The sequence below is a fragment of the Mixophyes fleayi genome, chromosome 3 (genome assembly GCF_038048845.1).
Source record: "Mixophyes fleayi isolate aMixFle1 chromosome 3, aMixFle1.hap1, whole genome shotgun sequence".
NCBI lineage: Eukaryota > Metazoa > Chordata > Amphibia > Anura > Limnodynastidae > Mixophyes > Mixophyes fleayi.
The window spans coordinates 17,163,361-17,189,630 of record NC_134404.1 but is presented as its reverse complement, the minus strand read 5'-3'; the positions used below and the strand labels follow the sequence as shown (position 1 = coordinate 17,189,630).

Sequence of the window (26,270 nt, the reverse complement as noted above, 5' to 3'; positions counted from 1 at the left end):
GATGATTCCTCTGTCCGGTAAAGTCTTCTCTCTGTCTGATCCTGATGCTGGAAACCCGATTAAGGTCCTTTCTGCGATGTCCGTTCAGGACCTTGACAAGGTCCTGAAAGGATTGTCAAGGTCCTGAAAGGACATCTGGACATCGCAGAGAGGACCTTAATCGGGTTTCCAGCGTCAGGATCAGACGGACAGAAGACAGAAGACTTTACTGGACAGAGGAATCATCTGACAGGGTAAGGCAGAATTGACTATAGCGTTGTCACTCCTCTGTATAAGCTGCACAAATACTCTGTGAAAAAATTGAGGATAATGTTTATCCTCAATTTTTTCACATGATTTATATAGGTGCGTCTTATACAGTGGAGCGTCATATACATGGGGAAATACGGTATATATATTGTGGTGACCCACTCCTCTACGCAGTCCAGGTACATTTTTTGGTGCGATTAAGACCAGTTGATGGTTTTCTTATTATATTGTGGTGACCACTCCACTACGCAGTCCAGAAAGATACCTCGTTGCAATGTTTTGGACTAATAACAATATTGTGAGGTGTTCAGAATACACTGTAAATTAGTGGAAATGCTTGTTATTAAATGTTATTGAGGTTAATAATAGCGTAGGAGTAAAAATAAGCCCAAAAACTTGTTTTATGAACTTTTTATGCTTTTTTCAAAAAAAATCCGAATCCAAAACCTTTCGGCAGGTGTTTTGGGAAACAAATCCGAACCCAAAACATCACGGTAATCCAAAACACAAAACACGAGACACCAAAAGTCGCCGGTGCACATCTCTAAATATAACTGGAAATTACTGTAGTGTAATTGCAATATAATAAAAAAATGCAAAAAATTGCATAAAATTTTCACTGCAAAAAATTGCTAAATACTCAGAGAGTCACAAGGAAATCACCAGAAAGCCGGAGATGACAGTTGATGTTGCCAGAGATTTTTGTTATAGCCCCATAACATTCGCATTCACCTATGATTGACACGCGGGGAGGTGCAATGGTTTTGAAATTGAATTGTACTATTTAGAACACCGCGGAAAGTGAAAACGGCGGCGGCTTCAGAGTAAATACAGAGCCGATTTTTTTTTTACTTTAACCGCAGCATTAAATATTACGAGACCAATTGAATCGGCCCCTAAAAGTCTTTTTCGATTACACACCTATATTATTATTACTATTATGTTTTTATTGACTATATAACTATTATGTTTTGTTTGCAACCAGTTCGTTTACTGATCAGTAACTAAAACAAATTGGTGGAAAAGGTGTCAAAAAACATTACAATGAAAATAAAATAAAATATTTGCACGTTTTTAAGTATTTAGAAACATATTATAAAGACAGTTGTATTTTGCTTTAAAGTGTTTCTGCTCTCCCTGATTGTTTACAATAAACTGGGGTCATGTTTCAATGCATACAGAAGGGTTTTCCAGGTGACAAGTGAGATACTTATACCACCTGTGGTTTTGTTCCAACGTGTCAGTTAGTAATGACTAGACCTGTGCTAAAGTAAGGAGATCTGGAAAACATGCACTGTTAGGATTCTGGATTTGGTAAATACCGGGATACAGTAATACGCTGGTGTAAAGTTTGTCTTTTCTTTCCTCTTATACAGTTTTGTTGTGTTTTTTCAGCACGTTTATATCAAGCTTGGTCCCCGCAATAAACCGATTCTATTTCTGGCTGCTGTTCGCTGGTAGAAACGAGCGAATCGCCGTCAGCTACAAAATGTTCAACTTCGACTGCCTGTTTAAGCAGTATGTGCAGGACTGGGCCATTCCCATGTGAGTAACCTTCCTAAGATACACCGTAGCCGTAGACATCTGGTGCGTAACCCAAAGAGCTTGCACTCTTTACTATTTATTAAACCAGCGAATGTTAAGCTATCCCAGACTGACCTGTACATCTAACAGAGGCATGTTCCATGTGTCTGTGCCCGCTATGGGTACATCTCTGCGGCCTCAATAATAATAATTATTCCATTTACTTTTACATGCTTCAGTCTGGTAATATGTATTAAAGGGATTTATTTTTAGGGGGACAATGTTCAATACTCATTGGGTGACAAAGGTGTTGTACCTCTTCATTAACAAAAATTTAAAAACATAAATGACTGCTTATATTTATGTTATTATAGCAGCAATCCCATGGTAAAATGAGGTGCCTTTTAACTAACATCACTGTGGCGATCACCATTTTTCATTGGTTTGTTGCTGCAGACTGCCATTAATGATATATAACTCTGCAGAGTTTCCGCAGCGTCATGTGGCTACTATGGTAACCACAGGCACATGGTGCATGCTGCAGAGAGGTTTTGGAACTCCCCTCTGAGATTAGTCCCCTGCCCTATGCCTTCACATGACATGCAGACAGCTGTGAGTCTGTGTGTGTGTGTGTGTGTGTGTGTGTGTGTCTGGCAGACATACTTGTCTGCCCTCCAGGGAGATTTTGAAAAGGAGATAAGGATTTGCTGCTTTAAAATTAAACATGATGTTTATGAGATAATACTGTGAATTATAAGAAATTGTATTAATTTATATTTAATTTTTTACATATATATATATATATATATATATATATACACACATATTTTAATATTGTTACATGTATTTCATAATACCGTTTGTTCCCTCCCCCCATATTTAAAAGAAGAAAAGCTGTCACAGCTGTGTGTAGTGACAATCTGCTTGTACATGGACACACCCATACACGGTCCCCATTGGAAAATCAGGATAAATTAGGCCACACCCCTGATTCAGCAAAACCACTCCCAGGTCCGCCCCAACTGCATCCGAATTTTCTCCAAACCACACACATTACAGACAATGCCTGTCTCCTTTGCTTACTAGGCCTTGTACTTTCTGGTGCTACAAATCAGGACTGTTGTCAGATATGTATAGAGTAGGTGCTAAACAGTACCAGAGCAGGGGTGGTAATTAATGTTAGAACTTCCCCCTGTGAGTATTATGGGCCATTTTAATCATCTCTAACTTCAATAGCTAACTTTAAGGAAAAGAAGGATGAAGCAGAGAAGCTGTAAGTATTGCTTTAAGTAGAATGTCACCCAAAACATTAATTTTTAGTTTTAGGTGGACGTTGCTAAGATATGAAATATACAGAGTTCTACTTACTGTCAGTACGGTGATCCTGTGATCTGTCAGGTCTTCCCAATGACTCCAATGATCCAGCGCTGCACTACTCTCTCCTATCACGTATCGGTGTCAAGCAGGTCACGCTGGTGTAGTTGCCCCTTCCCTGTGAATTTCCCATTCATACAAACTGAGAATGTAACTGTATGATAGAAACAGATTGCTTAGGAAGAAAGAGCACAGGACTTTTGGAACCTTCTGTGAGACCCCAGAATCAGGGGATCACTGCACCAAACTCTGTATGTTATCATATTAAGTTAACTCTACCCAAAACTATATTTAAATGTTAGAGTTACCCTTTAAACTGACTTTATGAACCAGTGTGAAAATATCGTCATTGTTGTTATTCCCGACGTCACTGGTCACCAAAGATGAGATTATATTTCAAATATTCTCCCCATTCATACTGTTACTACGATGTATTTTATAAAGATAGATCCTGGCTCCAGAGTTAGTAATCGTCCGATCAAAGAGACCAGGTGAAGATGTAACTATGTGTCTTGGTCTCACATGGGTAGAAAATATTATATAATGCCCGCAAGGTTTTTACACTTTACATCAGAGATAGGACAATAAGGTAATTATGTCCTGATACCAGAGAGAAGACGCAGGACGCCTTAATGCAGCTGAAATCTTGGCTGGAGAGGAACCCGCAGGTGGTGGCACATTTCCCGGTAGAAGTCCGCTTTGTCAGAGGAGATGACATCCTGCTGAGTCCGTGTTACCAAAGAAACAGCTGTTACATGAATGTCATTATGTACAGGTGAGACAAGGACGCCAGATAGACTTCATAACAGGTGGGTAGGGGGAGATGGGGGTACCGATTGGTGAGGAAAGTTAATATTATACAAATATTGAATCTCTTATCTAATATGCTTGAGAATTTTTTTTGCATTAGGCTTCATTTCTGTTACTTGGAGCACCATACCTAAAATACACTACATTACATGTATCAATGACCCCTGTCTTTCAATACAGTTCTTATTGCATTTCTCTTCTTGTTAAGTTGCTTAGCGCTGCTCCTCACAGTGACTATAGAAGGCAGAGTCGGAGGTCATATCTGTATTTCACTACAGAAATGGAAGTTGCTAAATCAATTTATAGGTTCACAGCAGGTGCTAGAGATGGTGGAGTTATACAGAAAGGAGAATATACAGTTGTGAGCCTATAAATTGATTGAGCAACTTCCATTTCTGTATTGTTGTATGTATGAGAGGCAGGTCTGGTGTCAGTAGCTGAGGGGGAGTGTTGGTGCTGTATTGACATTTGAAGGTTCCTGGGGTATCTCTTGGTAAGTTAGCTCTCAATTTAAAAACACATATATGTATGGCCCGATATAGGGTATCTCATTGTTTAGAGTTAGGACCACCCTATTAGCAGAAGTGCCTTGACAGAGCGGACGGCTTATCTTACATTTGCAAAAGCGTCTAACTAATATCATATTATCGTACAATAGCAGAGATTATTTTCATTTTACATTCACTGGTTTTCTCAACTTCCTGTATAACAGGTTCCAAAATCCCCAAAGATCCTGTAGCTATAATATATAATAAGGTATTGTGTGTTCCAGACATAAAGAGTTATCTGACTCATAGGGGGGAGATTCAATTAGCAGCAAAGTGTCTCCAGAACATCCGTGAGACACTTCAAGGCGGAGATTTGACCGAAATCTCCACTCATTTAAAAAAAATAACTAAATTTCGGCCTCAGGTGTCAAGCGAATGGGGGAGGGGGAGATCAGCTACCGTCTATTTTGCCCGTGGTCACTGCCTTGTGATCTGCCCACCCCCCTCCTCTATGTGTGCCCCGTCAGTGAGAGCCCTGGGGTCACATGGTTCGTGCATAATGTGACAGGTGACGCCCAATGTGTAAACTCCTGCGGATTGCACAAGGTAAGGGGGGTGTCAATATAGAGTGTGTGTTATGTTAATATAGTGTGTGTGGCAGCCCTGACTGTAGGTACCTTAGATGCTAATTTAGGTGCAAACTCAGAGAGGTAACATAGATTATATAGAGCCTGCCAAAGAAAGTACAAAAAATGTCAAATAAAAAATGATAAACAAGCATAATATAAAGGGATACATAAAAACTAAATAGATAAAAGGAGAGATTGCTATATAACCCTTTACACGTTTCACCAGTAACAGACTAACGCATGGGGATCGGGATGTTATTCTAATACTTGCTGCAGTTTATGGTTCATTCAGTGGGCCCAGTTCATTATAACATGCATACTGTGTGCAACCCGCACTCAGAATTTCACGCCCGTATTTAAGCTTTGCGTGCTCCCGAATTCATCAAAGCACGGATCTCAAGATCCGTGTCCTGTTGGATTTGGGCGCAGGGCTGCTCTAGTACACAGGACTCTGCAGATACGTACGTACCTGTCAGCGACTGCTGAGCCGGCGGATCGGACGGCATTACAGCCAGGTGACCCGCCGGCTCTAATACAGTGTAAAAAAAAAAATTAAAAAACAAAAAGAAGTGTGGGGTCCCCCCTCCCTCCTAATGTTATTAACCCTAGTGCTGGTTTCCGAGAAATCAGGGGGAAAAAAGTGCGTGGGGTCCCCCTGATTTCACAGAAACCAGCAGTAGGTCAACCACCCGGGGTTGGTGACACTATAGCAGGTGAACCTGCAGCAGAGGTCCCTCTGCCATAATGACGAACCAACCCCAGGCTGTTCATCAAAAATGTGTGATGCCCCTGCTCTAGGGAGACCCAGCCCTCTGCTGAAAGCACTAGGGCTCTTCCTACACCCCTGAGTGTAGGGTAATAAAGTGAGATAAAATAAACAAAAAGTGGTAAACACCATTTTAGCATGTGGAACTACAAGTCCCAGCCAGCCTGAGCTGCCAATAACTGTCTGGGCATGCTGGCACTTGGAGAAACACACGACCATCATTACAACCACATTAGTTTAATAAAAAAAATTAAGCCACACCTCTTTTAAACCACATATATTTATTAAAAATAATAAAATCCCATATACTTACCATTTGATGCTTCATCTGTAAATGATCCATTCGTATAAGCATTTACTGCGTTAGGCTTGAAAACAACCATACAAAAACCATTGTATTCCACAGCTCCTGTAGGTCCCGCCTCATAAGAAGCGCATCTGGGGGATGTGTCCAATTCTCCGTGTGCCCACTCTTCCTGCCTAGCGGGTCTCAAGTCTAAGATACGGACACATTTTGTGGCGCGTACGTTGCGTGGAAGTTTGTATAGTATTAGTCCAACTATAAATCAGACCCTGAACCCACATGAATTTGTCTCCTGTAATACATGGAAGGCCGGTGACACTACTACCCATGAGGCTTCTGTGGGGCCCTCTGTATGTTCAGAACAGGGGGCGACTCTCTGGCACAGATGGACAGGGGAGCGCATGCCAAGTTTAGCCCAGGGGGCAAGATTCAACTTGGACATGCATTGCTGCCCCCCCAAATTTTGCTACAAGGCCCACTGATTACATGTTACACCTTTGTTGCAGCCTTTACCATCCAATACAAGCTTAGGCAACTGGGGTCTTTCCAGCTAGCAGGGAGTTATTTGTCCCAGCAAGCTGAGACTTGTAGTTCCACAATATCTGGAGAGCCACACGTTACCTATCTCTAACATGATACACTCCTCAGTGTCTGAGCGTTTTGAAGGTATATCTCTGTGCAGCGCTGCGGAATTAGTGGTGCTGTATAAATAAATAGATGATGATGATGATATAGATATATACTGTATGTTGTGAAATGTTTATTTACACTGTCATTGCAAAGCTTAAAAATAAATACAGTATATTAGGTTGGTTCAAGAAAATAATGGTTAATTCCGTCTATTTAGGCCATATGGAAAAGACGTGGATCACCGAGATTACTGGTCAGAGTATGAGAAGATTATGAAAGGCGTCGGAGGACGACCACACTGGGCGAAGGTGACAAACTCCTGTGGCCATGGGAGTGGTATGAACCGGCTGCGCTGGTGATCAGTGTAGTTTGGTTCTGATGTAGATTCAGTGACAGCAATTAAAATACCTCCATCCCGACGCAGAGCAGGCAGGGCCGGTGCAAGGGTTCTCAGCCCCCTAGGCAAGATTTCACACCACTGCACCCCCCTCCGCATCACACTACTGCACCCCCCTCCCCATCACACCACTGCACCCCCCTCCCCATCACACCACTGCACCCCCCTCCACATCACACCACTGCACCCCCCTCCGCATCACACCACTGCCCCGCCCCATCACACCACTGCACCCCCCTCCACATCACACCACTGCACCCCCCTCCCCATCACACCACTGCACCCCCCTCCCCATCACACCACTGCACCCCCCTCCACATCACACCACTGCACCCCCCTCCGCATCACACCACTGCACCCCCCTCCGCATCACACCACTGCCCCGCCCCATCACACCACTGCACCCCCCTCCACATCACACCACTGCCCCTCCCCATCACACCACTGCACCCCCCTCTCTGCATCACACCACTGCCACTCCCCATCACACCACTGTACCCCCCTCCACATCACACCACTGCCCCTCCCCATCACACCACTGCACCCCCCTCCCCATCACACCACTGCACCCCCCTCCACATCACACCACTGCACCCCCCTCCACATCACACCACTGCACCCCCCTCCGCATCACACCACTGCACCCCCCTCCGCATCACACCACTGCACCCCCCTCCGCATCACACCACTGCACTCCCCTCCACATCACACCACTGCCCCTCCCCCTCTGCATCACACCACTGCCCCCCTCTCTGCATCACACCACTGCACCCCCCTCCGCATCACACCACTGCACCCCCCTCCACATCACACCACTGCACCCCCCTCCACATCACACCACTGCACCCCCCTCCACATCACACCACTGCACCCCCCTCCGCATCACACCACTGCACCCCCCTCCGCATCACACCACTGCACCCCCCTCCGCATCACACCACTGCACCCCCCTCCGCATCACACCACTGCACCCCCCCTCCGCATCACACCACTGCACCCCCCTCCACATCACACCACTGCACCCCCCTCCACATCACACCACTGCACCCCCCTCTCTGCATCACACCACTGCACCCCCCTCCACATCACACCACTGCCCCTCCCCATCACACCACTGCACCCCCCTCCACATCACACCACTGCACCCCCCTCCACATCACACCACTGCACCCCCCTCCACATCACACCACTGCACCCCCCTCCACATCACACCACTGCACCCCCCTCCGCATCACACCACTGCACTCCCCTCCACATCACACCACTGCCCCTCCCCCTCTGCATCACACCACTGCCCCCCTCTCTGCATCACACCACTGCACCCCCCTCCACATCACACCACTGCCCCTCCCCCACTGCATCACACCACTGCACCCCCCTCGCTGCATCACACCACTGCCCCTCCCCATCACACCACTGCACCTCGCTTCGCATCACACTACTGCACCCCCCTCCCCATCACCCTACTGCACCCCCCTCCGCATTACACCACTGCCCCTCCCCATCACACCACTGCCCCTCCCCCTCCGCATCACACCACTGCCCCTCCCCATCACACCACTGCACCCCCCTCCACATCACACCACTGCCCCTCCCCCTCTGCATGACACCACTGCCCCTCCCCATCACACCACTGCACCCCCCTCTCTGCATCACACCACTGCACCCCCCTCCGCATCACACCACTGCACCCCCCTCCACATCACACCACTGCACCTTCCTCCACATCACACCACTGCACCCCCCTCCACATCACACCACTGCACCCCCCTCCGCATCACACCACTGCACTCCCCTCCACATCACACCACTGCCCCTCCCCCTCTGCATCACACCACTGCCCCCCTCTCTGCATCACACCACTGCACCCCCCTCCACATCACACCACTGCCCCTCCCCCACTGCATCACACCACTGCACCCCCCTCGCTGCATCACACCACTGCCCCTCCCCATCACACCACTGCACCCCGCTTCGCATCACACTACTGCACCCCCCTCCCCATCACCCTACTGCACCCCCCTCCGCATTACACCACTGCCCCTCCCCATCACACCACTGCCCCTCCCCCTCCGCATCACACCACTGCCCCTCCCCATCACACCACTGCACCCCCCTCCACATCACACCACTGCCCCTCCCCCTCTGCATGACACCACTGCCCCTCCCCATCACACCACTGCACCCCCCTCTCTGCATCACACCACTGCCCCTCCCCATCACACCACTGCACCCCCCTCCACATCACACCACTGCACACCCCTCCGCATCACACCACTACCCCCCTCTCTGCATCACACCACTGCACCCCCCTCCGCATCACACCACTGCCCCTCCCCATCACACCACTGCTCCTCCCCCTCACACCACTGCCCCTCCCCCTCCGCATCACACCACTGCCCCTCCCCCTCTGCATCACACCACTGCCCCCCTCTCTGCATCACACCACTGCACCCCCCTCCGCATCACACCACTGCCCCTCCCCCTCTGCATCACACCACTGCCCCCCTCTCTGCATCACACCACTGCACCCCCCTCCGCATCACACCACTGCCCCTCCCCATCACACCACTGCCCCTCCCCCTCCGCATCACACCACTGCCCCTCCCCCTCCGCATCACACCACTGCCCCCTCTCTGCATTACACCACTGCACCCCCCTCCGCATCACACCACTGCCCCTCCCCATCACACCACTGCCCCTCCCCCGCCGCATCACACCACTGCCCCTCCCCCTCCGCATCACACCACTGCCCCTCCCCCTCTGCATCACACCACTGCCCCCCTCTCTGCATCACACCACTGCACCCCCCTCCGCATCACACCACTGTCCCTCCCCCTCTGCATCACACCACTGCCCCCCTCTCTGCATCACACCACTGCCCCCCTCCGCATCACACCACTGCCCCTCCCCCACTGCATCACACCACTGCACCCCCTCTCTGCATCACACCACTGCCCCTCCCCATCACACCACTGCACCCTGCTTCGCATCACACTACTGCACCCCCCTCCCCATCACACTACTGCACCCCCCTCCGCATCACACCACTGTACCCCCCTCCGCATCACACCACTGCCCCCCCCTCTACATCACACCACTGCATCCCCCTCTCTGCATCACACCACTGCCCCTTCCCATAACACCACTGCACCCCCCTCCGCATCACACCACTGCCCCTCCCCCTCTGCATCACACCACTGCCCCCCTCTCTGCATCACACCACTGCACCCCCCTCTCTGCATCACACCACTGCCCCTCCCCATCACACCACTGCCCCTCCCCATCACACCACTGCCCCTCCCCCTCTGCATCACACCACTGCACCCCCCTCCGCATCACACCACTGCCCCCCCCCCTCTGCATCACACCACTGCATCCCCCTCTCTGCATCACACCACTGCCCCTCCCCATCACACCACTGCACCCCCCTCCGCATCACACCACTGCACCCCCCTCCGCATCACACCACTGCCCCTCCCCCTCTGCATCACACCACTGCCCCCCCTCTCTGCATCACACCACTGCACCCCCTCTCTGCATCACACAACTGCCCCTCCCCATCACACCACTGCCCCTCCCCCTCTGCATCACACCACTGCACCCCCCTCCGCATCACACCACTGCCCCCCCTCTGCATCACACCACTGCATCCCCCTCTCTGCAGCACACCACTGCCCCTCCCCATCACACCACTGCACCCCCCTCCGCATCACACCACTGCACCCCCCTCCGCATCACATCACTGCCCCTCCCCCTCTGCATCACACCACTGCACCCCTATTGTCATTTTCTCCACCATAGTTTGGAAATCAAATATAGAGCATGAGGTGCCAATAAAGTAGCTAGAAACCTAGGTCAGGTACAGGAAATGAAATTTGCAGCCCCCTTAGTTACCAGCACTAGAAAAACATTTATTTCCAAAGTCCAGGGTCCGTCAAACATTGCCCTTACACCTTCATCTTCAGTCACAAATGAAAATATTCATCTACAGTGAACCCCATTAATGAAATGATAAATGCCAGATTGGAGAGGAACCTCAAGTACGTTATCATTAAAAGTCCAGGGAGCAGTCTTAAAATCTGACAGAATATTCCTAATTGTACCCATGGTCTTCAGCAGACAAAATAATCTTCAAACTCCATCCCTCTCTTTTAGTTAGAATTTTACAATGTGATCTTCAGATTTTCAGAATCTATAATATGTTCCTTGTTTTGTTTACTAGGCTCATACATGTACCCGCAAAGACTTTGAAAAGATGTACCCAGGATTTTCCAAATTCAACACTATCAGAGAGAAACTTGACCCAACGGGGATGTTCTTGAACTCCTATCTGGAGAAAGTCTTCTACTAAGGAGAAAAAAACTCAACTCAATAAAATGTCTTCAACTGAGTCCACACATTTTATCACAGTATAGGAAAATTTGATTAGAGAAATGAGTAACCCTTTCCTGAGGTTTTCAGCCTGCTTATGAAAATACCTGGAATTCCTACCTGCTACGCCAAATGTTGTCCATTGCAATACCACCTCATCTCCATACTCTCCAGTATTTTATATAACATGACACAGCCTGTAGGAGGAAGTATGCGGTGATAGGTGTTTGTGTCACTGTCTGCTTCCTTCTGCAGCCACTGACTGAGAAACAGGAAAACTGATTACATAAAGGAACTAGGGATTTTTTATATGTGGAAGATTTTGCTTTAAAATTAAATTCTTTATTAAAAAAATCGGTGTTGACAAAATAAACAATATCTAGAAATAAGCTTTGGGAATCGGTTTAGCAGCAATAGAAGTACTGGCTAATTAAGATGAATAATTGAATATATATGTTGTAACAACACATGTATTACAGACACTTTTCACATTGGAAAAGTTATAGATGTTTTTTTCAACAACAACTACTACTTCATTTCCCTTTATGTACTGAAAATAAATATTTATGAATTTAATCATCAGTCTTTTTGAAGTGATCATACTGCATACATTTAGTTTAAAATACACTTGTAGTGCTCTGTTATAATAACTATAATTATAATGGAAGAGGAATATAATGTTCGTAAAACACACACACACAAGGTGTCACAAACAGTATAAATAATGTCTGTTACCTTATTCTGGCAATTGGAACCCCAAGACTGGAAGTTGACTGGTCAAAAAAGGGCTGTAGAAAATGGCTTGCCCTAGTAGACAAGGAGCGGCATATCTGGGCCGAGGATGGGCATACCGCTGCTATAGTCCCTGTCGGGGGTGACACGAGGGGAGGAAATACCAGATCAGATGCGCTCTACATATTGGATCTAAACAGAGCGAGATTTTGTACAATCCGATCAGTCTCTCTTCCAAACAGTGAAATTACTAAATATAAGTATATATATGGTACAGTTGACCTGATGAGGTTCAGCCGTTCACTGCAGTGTTTAGTTAACGTTTTAATACATATTTGTCTGGTCAGAGCCTTGTTTAGAGGACGAAGATGTCCATTGCTCTTGTTTACTACTCTCTGTAATTCCTGTTTTGGAACCTAGAGTTACTCCCTATCCTGAAGTACTCACTGTGGATCTCTCGCTGTCTCTTAGGCCTGTGTCTTTCTTCTTCTTTACTCTTACCCTACACTGCTCTGCCTGTTTGTTCTCTGCAATCTCTCCCTCTCTCTCCCCTTCTCACTCGCCCTCTCTCTCCCCCTCTCCCTCTCTCTCTCCCCCTTGACGCTGGGATGCAGGCTTAAATGATTTGATCAAAATATTAACTAATACCTCATGTTTTCATTTTGCTAGACACACACAGATATGCAGTGTAAAGGATAAGTGCTGGCAACAACTGTCTTTTGTATACATATTTGGGCCTTTATATTTGGAATAAGAAGTGTAGCTGGTGGTGGTGATGGTGAAAGGGAGTGTGACTACTGTAAGGCAGAAGCATTATCAGCCTCCAATAACAAAGCCGCCATGACCGGTATTTCTGTGCAGCTACCGCTGTGGTACAGGGTTGGAATGACGATAAACAGAGAAAAGTGGAGACATGAAACATGAACCAATCTTATGACATTCCCCTCTGCACTTTTACTTAGCCATGGGGAGGGGGCGTAGACCTTGACGTGCGCTCTGCGGACCATCGAGGTGCACTAGGACTATATCTACACAAAATATTTAGATATGTTGTGAAGGCCGTTGAAATGCATGGTCTTATCCAGAATTATTTACTTTAAACATTTACCAGACGAACATTGCCATATGTCTGTTAAAGTCTGTCTCGCATCCTATGCTAATACGAAAAGAAAAAAGACTAAGACATCCTCCCTTGTATGCCAATTTGGTACATGTACGGGGACAGGAAGTGTCCCGCGATATCTATTTATTTACAATATGGTAATGTCACCTTAAGATAACTAGGGGCTTCTAAAAATGAAGGAGCGATGCTCTTTTCCAGAATTTTATGGTACCTACAAAGTGCTAATATTATGTTTAGCTATCAATAATTGTAGATTGCATCCAAATCTTCCAAAAAATAAAAGATACTTGTGGTACAGATCCGAAGGTGCACTCAGTGGAGGCAGCCATTTTGTGCGCTGTGCAAGTGAAGTCACCGAAGCACAAAATGGCTGTGCCAATGGTCATGAAAATTCTGCATATAAATTCACTACATACTAGTGATATCCCAGAATTTTCATGGAATTAGTAGGCTGAATACTGATAATTATTAGCTCAGACAAAATGGCTGCTTCCACTGGGGCTTCATGCTCTGTCTTTACATGTTGCTTTTAAACTGATGCCGTCTGTTGTATCTTATTTAAAATAAAGTATTCTCTCCCTAATAAGTAGAGTTTTTCAGTTTAAAGATTAATTCCACCCTAAACTAACAATGTTATATTGGGTGGACCTCAATGGATTGGTTTACAAATACAAAGTTACATTGGTGAGGTGTGAGGCTTTGGGGTCCCAAGGCCCATAATCGTCCCATCCTGGGTTTCTCTGTACTCTATTCACCCCTGTTGCAGACATACGGGCAACTTGGTGAATTTGTTGTGTGTTATCAGCTTATTTGCTGACTGGTTGAAGAAATAACACAGAACATTCTCAGACAACATGGAACATTACGGCTACAAATAGTCCAAGATCCACAAATATTCCCATGGTTATAAAAGACTGAAATAGCTGGATTGTAAGGAATGTAAGGATATATATCACCAGGCAGGACTATTCTAACATTTAAAAAATACCAATACCTAATAAGGGGCCTGTAAATCCTACTGAACTACTGGATATAATCGGTCAAGGGTATTAGGGATACCTCTTGTAAAATGGGGACTAATAGCAGGGAAAGTACTTCATGACTATGTAATATCATTAATTAACCACTCACAAAGATAGCTTCCAGTTTACCCAGAACTACCATTCCTTTTTGCTGTGAACTAAATCTGTGCATTAGACCTATGCATTACTATTTGCTATTAACAAATACAGTACAGTAGATTTCCTAAACACGGGGCTTACAATCATATACACAGTACATATCATTTCCTTCCAGCCACTTATACACAGATTCTGCTATATATTCATACAGTCAGAATAGATAACCCTTGTCAGGTATGTGCTCCCAGCATCCTGACTTGGATGTTTACTGTAAAGGATTAAACACGATCCCAGCGCTCAATCTCACACTCATCGCACAGGTTACAGATTTGCTGAATCGCCCACAAAGAGTGCTCTCACACCCATACACACCTGTGATCTGCCAACACCTACTGAATTGAACCCCAAGATAATGTCACACAAATGTACTCGCTGGCACACACTTTGTGCCTTGTTGCAAACAGCTAATAATCCACACTCCATCAGTCAAAGGGTTAACACATCAAAACTCTGTGATGCAAATGTACACACTGGCAGACACAAAGCTTCTTGTTAGTGAACTGGATTAACAATTCACGCACCAGCATTCAAAGGGTTAACATGGTCAAGCAATATTCTCAATACAAGGCTTATGGATTTGTTAGAGTTTCAGTCACAAAACTTATTACATTTTAGATTTAACATACAAAGGTACAGGGTATTTGAATATAATAAAAAAGCACATATAATCAATGTCATCCAAAAAATAAATCCAATACAGACATGAAAAGAAATGGGATGAAATTACAGAGAATAAACATTTACATATCATAATCTGTATGCCTGGGACAAGCCAGTGTTAGGACTCATTGGACTGTTGTCATTCTGAATTAGCCCTGCAGTACATATGTGCTACCAGAGGTGCTGCTGTTGTACCTGGACAGTTTCTCCTTGCCTGCAAGGGGTTAAACCATCATCATCTGGGCTGGATCGTGGTCACCTGTGTCTGACCTTTATTAGACGGCCTTTTCGTACAGACTGGTGCCAGTTTGTCTTTGTCTCTGCTGCTAGTTTCTGTGGTACTCCTGTTTGGATCCTGACTTTTCCATGGCATTTGACTCCTGCTTTGTTTCACTATCCTGCACTGTTTCTAGTGACCCAGACCCCAGCTATGTTTGATCTTCTTCCTATCTATTCCCTGGCTTTGTTGTGGATCTGCCAGCTTCTGACCCCTGGCTAGCTTGACCTTCCTCCTGGCTGATCCTGTACCTGCAGTTAACTTGTCATGCATGATATCCAGCATCTCCTTCTTCATCTGCTAAACCTGGAAATCTTGGCATCTTGCTTCATCTGTTATACCTTGTAAACCGGGTATCCTGCTTCATCTACTAAACCTGGTTATTCTGCTTCATCTGTTATACCTGGACATAAGTCATACCTTCTCCAACTTATCCTGACAAATCTGTTATTTATCCCATAGAACTCGGTAATTGCTAGCTGCACCTATATATATCTGTGTGACCCTTGTTCTATAAAAAAGACATTTTAAAGTACACAACTCTCTCTGATTTTCACACTGGCAATCCATAAAAGACAGAATGAAATAAACAGTTCTTCAATTAGAATTGAGTCCCCAAGAGTGGTCAAATTGCCCTCTCATACACAGAGAATTTAAATATTTGACACTGGGAGGACATTCAGTTGGGCAGTGTATATGCTGATGTGGTAAAGGAAATGTCCCTGAGTAGCAATCATAGTTTTTTTTATGTAAATACATGCCATAACTTTTCTCGGACATGTCACAGAGACATAACTCCTCATTCAATAAACCTGTCACAACCTCTGTCACATTTACATATCAAATATGATGAAATTCTAACATTATCAAATATCATTTCAAAAGACAAGCAGTCACTGCGGTTTCTCTGTACCGTGGTTATCAACACTTCTTACACTTTTTGCATTCTCTGCCCCTAAGTCAGGGCGGTCCACTGATTTATCAAAACATGAAAAATTAAGAAACATGCTCCATATTTTTTATATACAGTCATGCATAGGTAGCTGGAAGCCTAAAAGGTTATCTGCCTACCCTGCCTATGGTTTCCTCTGACAACTCTTCCAAGCTAGTTACTTGTTTGTGGAACACCTTCATTAGACAGTAGACAGTCTACTCTAAGTAGAAAGGAACATGGATGATCGGGGGAAGCAGCTTTCTGATATGCATATGTGCTCAATCCTAATTACCTCCATCTTGACTGACTGACCAAACTTTCTAAAACACTATTGACTGAGGGGAAACCATATAGAGTCATATCTATTAGTTTTAGCATTTTATTTGGACCCCCACCCTGACAACCTTATGCGCTTAGATACACATAGTACATCACAGGGATACTTATCTCTGGAAAGATTGCACGCAGATGTGGAGCTCCATTTATGTATTATACACTTTTTTTGACATTGATCTTCAATAACAATATTACACATAATATAAAGCAGTTTAGCATATATGGTATAATACATCATCAAGTTTCCTTTTCTCTGATGTCTTTACTTGTGTCGTATGTGCATAACCATTACTCCACGTACATTGTATCAATCACCAACTCCTATATGTATGGATCTCAGGATAATATTGCTGCCAGTATACAACTAATTTCATTGCTATGCACACAGCATTACTACAACTCCCATAGTGTCCCATATGCTCCTTATACACAAATTCCATAGCTAGGGCAGTACGGTGACTCAGTGGTTAGCACTTCTGCCTCACAGCGCTGAGGTCACGAGTTCAATTTCTGACCATGGTCTTATCTGTGTGGAGTTTGTATTTTCTCCCCGTGTTTGCGTGGGTTTTCTCCGGGTGCTCCGGTTTCCTCCCACACTCCAAAAACATACTGGTAGGTTAATTGGCTGCTACCAAACTTGACTCTAGTCTCTCTGTCTGTGTGTGTGTATGTTAGGGGATTTATACTGTAAACTCCAATGGGGCAGGGACTGATGTGAGTGAGTTCTCTGTACAGCGCCGCAGAATCAGTGGCGTTATATAAGTAAATTGTGATGATGATGATGATATGCTTCATATGCATCTCACATGTATCACAACAAACTATATAACCCCATAGACATAGCTCACAAACTCCATATTATACTACAAGTTAACCCGTGCATGATACTCATGCATTCTAGTCAAATCAAGCTACTTAAGGTGTTAAAAAGGTTCTTGTCATGCATTTGGGCCTAGCCCAGGCCTCCTCATGGGAAGAGCGTTACTTCCTGACGCAAGCGCCCTTTTTTAACGTGGTTTTGTCCACATGTCACCACCTCATAATTTTTCTCCATCACCTCATCCTTCATCTTCATCGCCACATCCTTCATCAAGCTACTTAAGGTGTTAAAAACTCCCCACTGTCACCCCCGGCAACCACCAACCACTCCCAACTGTTACTTCTCCTTCAAGAAATATATAGGTCAGTGTATAACTCTGCCCAGCAGGTGGCACTGCAGCTTGTTGGTTTTTTTTCCACACACGCCACTAGGCATTTATATAGTAGATATCTGTCCCAGCATACAGATCATGTCACATATCATACACATTATCTACCCCTGCACCTGATGAACCAATAGGCCTAATAGACAGCGGCCTAGGGCGCAGGATTTTGAGGGTCCTGAAGCCGGATTTTTATTCTGGATTTATTCTGTTAATTATTAATTTATTTATTTTTGTCCTAGCAAGTAGGAGCTGCTCAGACTCATCAGGGCCGGCCCTGGCCTCAAAGGGGTGACCCTGGAAGTCACCATTATATGACAGGCAGCCTGGCAGCAAATCACATTTCCGCTATGCTGTCAGTCCAGGTCATTGTTCTTAGTCCTGGTCCCACAAGATATGGTAATCCTTATTTCACAACTAAGAACCGTGGGGCGGTATCTGAGCTGACTGTAGTGGCAAAAATATTTTTTTGATGTTATTAATGTCTATTGTACATAAAATACATTTTTACAGCTGTTCCTGATTGCAAACACGTGTTGTAGCATGCACACACAGCCGTCATCACTATCACTCAGCACTTACACCTGACCTGTAGCTGGTGCAAGTGATACGGCTGACAATCATGTACCTTAGAGATGCCCAAAGCTTGAATCAGACGCTGGAGCTTAGCACGCCCTTACTGTACATTGACTACGTGCATACGCCAAGTCCCCTGTTCCACCCATGAGATCGTAGGTTGTAGTAAGGTTCCTTTGCGCTTAAAGATGAATTGGACGTTGCTGCGTTCTCAGGCGTATGGTCCGGTTTTATGCAAAATACGGCACGTATCGGCATTTACATTCCTTACTGAATCAGGCCCTTAATGTTTAGTATGATGTATTTGACTGATGTATTAGAAATTAAATAATACTGTTTATTTCAGGTGGTACTTGTATGTTTGTGCCCTCACTCTCCTATAATATATAAAATGTTGGTGTTTTGTAAACACTAAGTAATAATAATAACAGTAATAATAATAATAAAATTACCCAGAAAATAATCATTTGTGGAAAAAGCTCTAAATAATTTAGTTGCTGTTTTACAGAAAGGCCACAAGAGGGCAGTGGCTGCACTATATGATATACATTTCTGCATGAACACACCAGTAACTGAACATTATGAAATTTGGATCTGCACATTTTAAGGGCTCATCAATACAACCTAGATTTTTTTTTTGCTAAAAAGAAAAAAAAAAGGGGGAGGTTGCATTGTGTGGTTTGTCAAATAAGAAATAAACCCCTTTTTTTTCTTTTGCAAAACAAGGTGACTGCAAAACTCAACTTCTTAAAAATTTCAGCAGTGAGAAACTTTGTGTGCAAGAGAGAGAGAGGAGAAAACCTATTTTCTAGTAATCACAGAACCAACTCTGGTTCTTGGAGTGGGATTTTGGGAAGAGTTACCCACCCTCCATGTAGAAGATTGAGCAACACTTCTATTACTAAGCTTTAATTTTATCAACTATATCAGCAAATACCAGCGCCACAGCGCAAGGAATTCTGGGAACGGATTCCAGCTCTAGGTGAGTAGATTTTTAACATAAATTTAAAAACTTAATTTAAATGTAATTTGCAAACACTAACAAATTTTAATTGATGTTTTCATTTTGACATTTATTTTTACTGTTACATACTAAGAATGTCATCTTGCAAATGTTCAAGTGAACAAGATCCTGAATTCCCTCTTCTTACAGCATCACCTTATATATGACAAGGGTTGCGGTTGTAGAATAATGAATGTGAAGTGTTTGATACATGATACTTTGTAACATGTAATGTACACTTCATCCAAGTTTTAGTATAGTTGTAACATAAGTTACCTGAATATGCTGAGCTGTGTTAGCTGCACGCTGTGATGAATAGTGAAGATGTACAAGTGTAGTTTCTGTAATACGACCTCTCCTGACTTGAGACAGGTGCTTCCTTAGGATTAAGGTACATGAATAGGACACATTAGGGTATTGCACTTGTCTGTATTACTTATTGCTACTATAAATGGAATATAAACTGCACATGAGTTGTTCTCTATCTTAGTGTACACAGATTCCACCTACTGTCGACTTACATTAACACGTACAGTTAATAAGCAAAACCTGTTTGGAACAAGCGTTGATTGATGTCATTTTCTGGTGGGGTCCTATCTAAATGATTGATTTGATTCTCACTCAGGTGTAACACCTAGAAGAACATTCAAATCATATTTACAAGTATGACTTTGGTTTGCATTCCTGGCTTGACAGATGTCAGTGTAGCTCAGCAATTGTCTGCTCAGCTACTCTGCTTGTTTCTGGTTATCTTTCTCCACCATATGAAGAACACACCCTTTTTTTGGTGAACTTGGAAGATTGATTATGTTCTTAATCTAATGCTCATGCTTCTTAGACAAATATACATTTTGAGAGATACACTATTTATAGGATCATCATCAGCTATTTATATAGCAACACCAATGCCGCAGCACTGTACAGAGAACTCACTCACATCAGTCCCTGCCCCATAAGAGCTTACAGTCTAAATCCCCTAACATACACACACACAGACCGAGAGAGACTAAGGTCAATTTAATAGCAGCCAATTAACCTATTAGTATGTTTTTGGAGTGTGGGAGGAAACCGGAGCACCCAGAGGAAACCCACGCAAACACGGGGAGAACATACAAACTCCACACAGATAAGGCCATGGTCAGGAATTGGATATATTATAATCTGAACAATGAGTGTATGTTTATGTATGTATTATCTTATTCAGTGGTGCATGATATTTACTAATGAACCAAAGAGAATTGTGAGTAAAATCACCTTACAATCATTGCACAGAGGGTGATATAGAGAAAACTAACTACAAAGTTTTCATAGAGCTTCACGTCTAAAAACAACCGCCCAGATATGTACTATAATGCGGGATGCAGGTGAGATGGTAGGATCGGCGTCGGAGACAGAAAGGGCATCTTTAAGGAAGCGTATTCGATGCGCAATGCAAACTGATATAGTTTTACACCAATGCACCTGGATGCTATGCCCAATAGACATCAAGGTACACACCTCCGCAAACTAAAATTACACTCAGGTGTGCGAAAAATCTGATAAGACGCATCAACGTCCAGTTTCCGATCATAGTACAATCGCCCCGTTCAAATGAAGGCAAACGGCAGTGCTGCAGGTTTGCGCCGCATCTCAGCTGTTTTGCACTTCGCAAACGACCTTCGAAATGTCCAGACAGAAGTGTAGAAGGATCCACGATAGCGCAGTGTCCTGGATTCCTAGAGATGAAGGCAGTTGGAGAATCAGGTGCTGATGAAGAGTCTGAACTCTGCAGATAGATGCAGTAGGATTTGGGAATTTGTAGTGGAAATGAGAGGAGAGATCAGATGAACAACCTGGTTATATGGTCTATGAAGCTCAAGGGTATTTTTCTTTTTAAAGATGTGATAGCATGATTACATCTTATGATAGTTAAATAAAGCTGGAAATGCTCAAAGAGATGAGAGAAGAAGAGAGATATTCGGTTACACAGGAGATTTCTAGTTGTGTGAATAAATCTCATGAGATCAGCTTCTTAAGAACATACTGGGCGATTAAATGCATTGTTTATACTATCACATGAGATTAGTCGCCCACAGCAAAAAAAAAAGCAAACTTTCCTGTGTTTTTTTATTTCCAATAAACATGTCGGGTCTGATTCATCATCACACGTAAGTCCCTATACGTGCCGTATATTGCTTGAAAGTGCTCTGTGCATCCTCAGAAATGGACTTTACGCCAATGAGCGCGATCCAAGTCACGTACGAAAGCAAATGACAGTTCCAATAACCTACAACCTGAAGGACAGAACTGGGAAGGGAAGGGGTTGATGCTCGTAAGCAGTACCTGATTTTTAGCTATTTCATTTGCACCAGCTACAGGTCAGGTGTCAATGCCGACTGATAGTGATGACTACATGTCTGCATGCTAGAACATGTGTTTGCAAATAAGAGACACTATAAAGATGCATTTTGTGTACAGTAGACATTAAGCACATCCTGATTTATGTATTTCATATAAAAAAAAACACATTTTATTTTAAACATGTATTTTTATCAAAGATTATAATATTAAGATTTTGAAATTAATTTGATAAAACATTATTTTTTCCATTCGTTCTGATGGAACTATATTGCACATATGCATTGTACGTATCCTGCAATGTGCTCTGTTTGTCTACATACTGCAAGTACCCTATCAAGTATCAGAGCGAACTTATACCCAGACCCGCTTGTACTCTAATACAGGTCTAGGTGCGTGAAAGTTACCTGCGATTCTTTTAAACGTAAGTTTGTTTTGAAACGTAACGTTCACAGAGGAATCGGGCCCTCCCTGTCCAGAATTGTATGTAATCTATTGGTGTCAGCGATTAGTCATTTATCTCATTACCAGCTCAGGGCAGGAGGGGGCGCTGAAGAGCCTGGCACTAGCTCTGAGAGTGACGTCTATGCGGGAATAAATGGGAGATGGGGACAGAGGAACATCAGACAGTCAGTGAGAGATGCTGTACAATATCAACTCTGATTTTCTCAGTTTTATCTGTAGATAGATTAAAGAAAGCTGCGATCTGATTGGTTACCACAGGTCACATTTACCTTCATGTGTAGCCAGGTTTTCACTTCTCTCAATAACGATCATATTAACGCTGAAAATTCCTGCAGAACACTCAACTCCCATTTGTTTCAGTTTCCTTAAAATGACACAACCAACATACTAATAGTGATTAATAAAAGTGCAAAGCTGCAGGCCCCTAGCAGGGGTATATGTGAGCCACATACTATGACATTCACATGGCCAAGATGGTGCGATATCGGTGATGTCCCCTAGATTACCGGCTGGCAGACAGACTTCTTCATCATAAAAGGATTTGTTTTTCCCTGTACTTGCAGGTGGAGGGGTGGGGGTGGGAGGGGGTAGTGTTAGAGACTAAGGTGACGTAGGGCCCCCATTACGCAGCTCATCTCTCGGGCACTGCTCCGCCACCTGCCCTCTACTCCTAGCTGAGTTTGATGGGAGCTCTCAGTAACATTCTCTAGCTCTCTGATTTACTAACAGTGTCAGACAGGGAACAGTACAAACCTGTCCAACAATACTCACAAACCAGCTGGGAGCTGTCCGCTAGAGGTTAATGTCAGCTCCTGGGGGTCTTACCTGCAAGTAATGAGCAAGCGGCAGTCCAGATTGGAGGACCTGTTATGTACTAACAACTAGATTGGAGGACCTGTTATATACTAGCCACTAGATTGGAGGACCTGTTATGTACTAACAACTAGATTGGAGGACCTGTTATATACTAGCCACTAGATTGGAGGACCTGTTATGTACTAACAACTAGATTGGAGGACCTGTTATATACTAGCCACTAGATTGGAGGACCTGTTTTGTACTAACAACTAGATTGGAGGACCTGTTATATACTAGCCACTAGATTGGAGGATCTGTTATGTACTAACAACTAGATTGGAGGACCTGTTATATACTAGCCACTAGATTGGAGGACCTGTTATGTACTAACAACTAGATTGGAGGACCTGTTATGTACTAGCCACTAGATTGGAGGACCTGTTATGTACTAACAACTAGATTGGAGGACCTGATATATACTAGCCACTAGATTGGAGGACCTGTTTTGTACTAACAACTAGATTGGAGGACCTGTTATATACTAGCCACTAGATTGGAGGACCTGTTATGTACTAGCCACTAGATTGGAGGACCTGTTATGTACTAGCCACTAGATTGAAGGACCTGTTAGGTACTAGCCACTAGATTGGAGGACCTGTTATGTACTAGCCACTAGATTGGAGGACCTGTTATGTACTAGCCACTAGATTGGAGGACCTGTTATGTACTAGCCACTAGATTGGAGGACCTGTTATGTACTAGCCACTAGATTGAAGGACCTGTTAGGTACTAGCCACTAGATTGGAGGACCTGTTATATACTAGCCACTAGATTGGAGGACCTGTTATGTACTAACCACTAGATTGGAGGACCTGTTATATACTAGCCACTAGATTGGAGGACCTGTTATGTACTAACCACTAGATTGGAGGACCTGTTATGTACTAGTCACTAGATTGGAGGACCTGTTATGTACTAACCACTAGATTGGAGGACCTGTTTTGTACTAGCCACTAGATTGGAGGAACTGTAATGTACTAGTCACTAGATTGGAGGACCTGTTATGTACTAGCCACTAGATTGGAGGACCTGTTATGTACTAGCCACTAGATTGGAGGACCTGTTATGTACTAGTCACTAGATTGAAAGACCTGTTATGTACTAGCCACTAGATTGGACGACCTGTTATGTACTAGTCACTAGATTGAAAGACCTGTTATGTACTAGCCACTAGATTGGACGACCTGTTATGTACTAGCTACTAGATTGGAGGACCTGTTATGTACTAGCCACTAGATTGGAGGACCTGTTATGTACTAGTCACTAGATTGGAGGACCTGTTTTGTACTAGCCACTAGATTGGAGGAACTGTAATGTACTAGTCACTAGATTGGAGGACCTGCTATGTACTAGCTGCTAGATTGAAGGACTTGTTATGTATTATCCACTAGATTGGAGGACCTGTTATGTACTAGTCACTAGATTGGAGGACCTGTTATGTACTAACCACTAGATTGGAGGACCTGTTATATACTAGCCACTAGATTGAAGGACCTGTTAGGTACTAGCCACTAGATTGGAGGACCTGTTATATACTAGCCACTAGATTGGAGGACCTGTTATGTACTAACCACTAGATTGGAGGACCTGTTATATACTAGCCACTAGATTGGAGGACCTGTTATGTACTAACCACTAGATTGGAGGACCTGTTATGTACTAGCCGCTAGATTGGAGGACCTGTTATGTACTAGCCGCTAGATTGGAGGACCTGTTATGTACTAGCTGCTAGATTGAAGGACTTGTTATGTATTATCCACTAGATTGGAGGACCTGTTATGTACTAGTCACTAGATTGGAGGACCTGCTATGTACTAGTCACTAGATTGGAGGACCTGCTATGTACTAGTCACTAGATTGGAGGACCTGCTATGTACTAGTCACTAGATTGGAGGACCTGTTATGTACTAGTCACTAGATTGGAGGACCTGTTATGTACTAGCCGCTAGATTGAAGGACTTGTTATGTATTATCCACTAGATTGGAGGACCTGTTATGTACTAGTCACTAGATTGGAGGACCTGTTATGTACTAGCCACTAGATTGGAGGACCTGTTATGTACTAGCTGCTAGATTGAAGGACTTGTTATGTATTATCCACTAGATTGGAGGACCTGTTATGTACTAACCACTAGATTGGAGGACCTGTTATGTACTAGCCACTAGATTGAAGGACCTGTTAGGTACTAGCCACTAGATTGGAGGACCTGTTATATACTAGCCACTAGATTGGAGGACCTGTTATGTACTAACCACTAGATTGGAGGACCTTTTATCTACTAGCCACTAGATTGGAGGACCTGTTATGTACTAACCACTAGATTGGAGGACCTGTTATGTACTAACCACTAGATTGGAGGACCTGTTATGTACTAACCACTAGATTGGAGGACCTGTTATGTACTAGCCACTAGATTGAAGGACCTGTTAGGTACTAGCCACTAGATTGGAGGACCTGTTATATACTAGCCACTAGATTGGAGGACCTGTTATGTACTAACCACTAGATTGGAGGACCTGTTATCTACTAGCCACTAGATTGGAGGACCTGTAATGTACTAGCCACTAGATTGGAGGACCTGTTATGTACTAACCACTAGATTGGAGGACCTGTTATGTACTAGTCACTAGATTGGAGGACCTGTTATGTACTAGCCGCTAGATTGGAGGACCTGTTATGTACTAGCCGCTAGATTGGAGGACCTGTTATGTACTAGCCGCTAGATTGAAGGACTTGTTATGCACTGGCCATTATATTGGACGTGCTGCCATACACCATTCATTATATTGGAGGATTTAGCATACACTAGCCACCATCATGGAGGTGTCCACATACACTAAATACCAGATTAAGGTCTGCTAGGTATACTGTTCCCCAGAATGGGCTGTGTTTTGTACACTAGCCACCAGTTAGGATTGTATTGTAATCACTGGAATGACTGGTGAGACAGATGGAATTCTGGCTAAGCAGGTTGTAATGGGCCCCAAGGATTCTGATGGTGGCTCTAGTTGGACGATTAAGAGGCTGCTTCACCTGAATA

At 44.2% G+C, this 26,270-nt stretch overlaps 2 protein-coding genes across 2 annotated transcripts in view; both read left to right on the top strand.

The window, feature by feature from the left end:
- LOC142142597 (L-gulonolactone oxidase-like) overlaps window positions 1–12,066 on the top strand; it is a 114,050-nt gene extending 101,984 nt beyond the window's left edge. The window contains exons 9-12 of the mRNA XM_075200473.1: window positions 1,645–1,794; window positions 3,758–3,922; window positions 6,992–7,082; window positions 11,397–12,066. Of these exons, the coding sequence (XP_075056574.1) occupies window positions 1,645–1,794; window positions 3,758–3,922; window positions 6,992–7,082; window positions 11,397–11,525 (535 nt within the window). The 3' untranslated portion in view covers window positions 11,526–12,066. The remainder of the gene's footprint in view (window positions 1–1,644; window positions 1,795–3,757; window positions 3,923–6,991; window positions 7,083–11,396) is intronic.
- A 7,210-nt stretch (window positions 12,067–19,276) lies between these two features.
- Window positions 19,277–26,270, top strand: part of SCARA5 (scavenger receptor class A member 5) — a 343,414-nt gene continuing 336,420 nt past the window's right edge. Inside the window, exon 1 of the mRNA XM_075201143.1 lies at window positions 19,277–19,548. The gene's annotated coding sequence lies outside the window, so the exon portion shown is untranslated. The remainder of the gene's footprint in view (window positions 19,549–26,270) is intronic.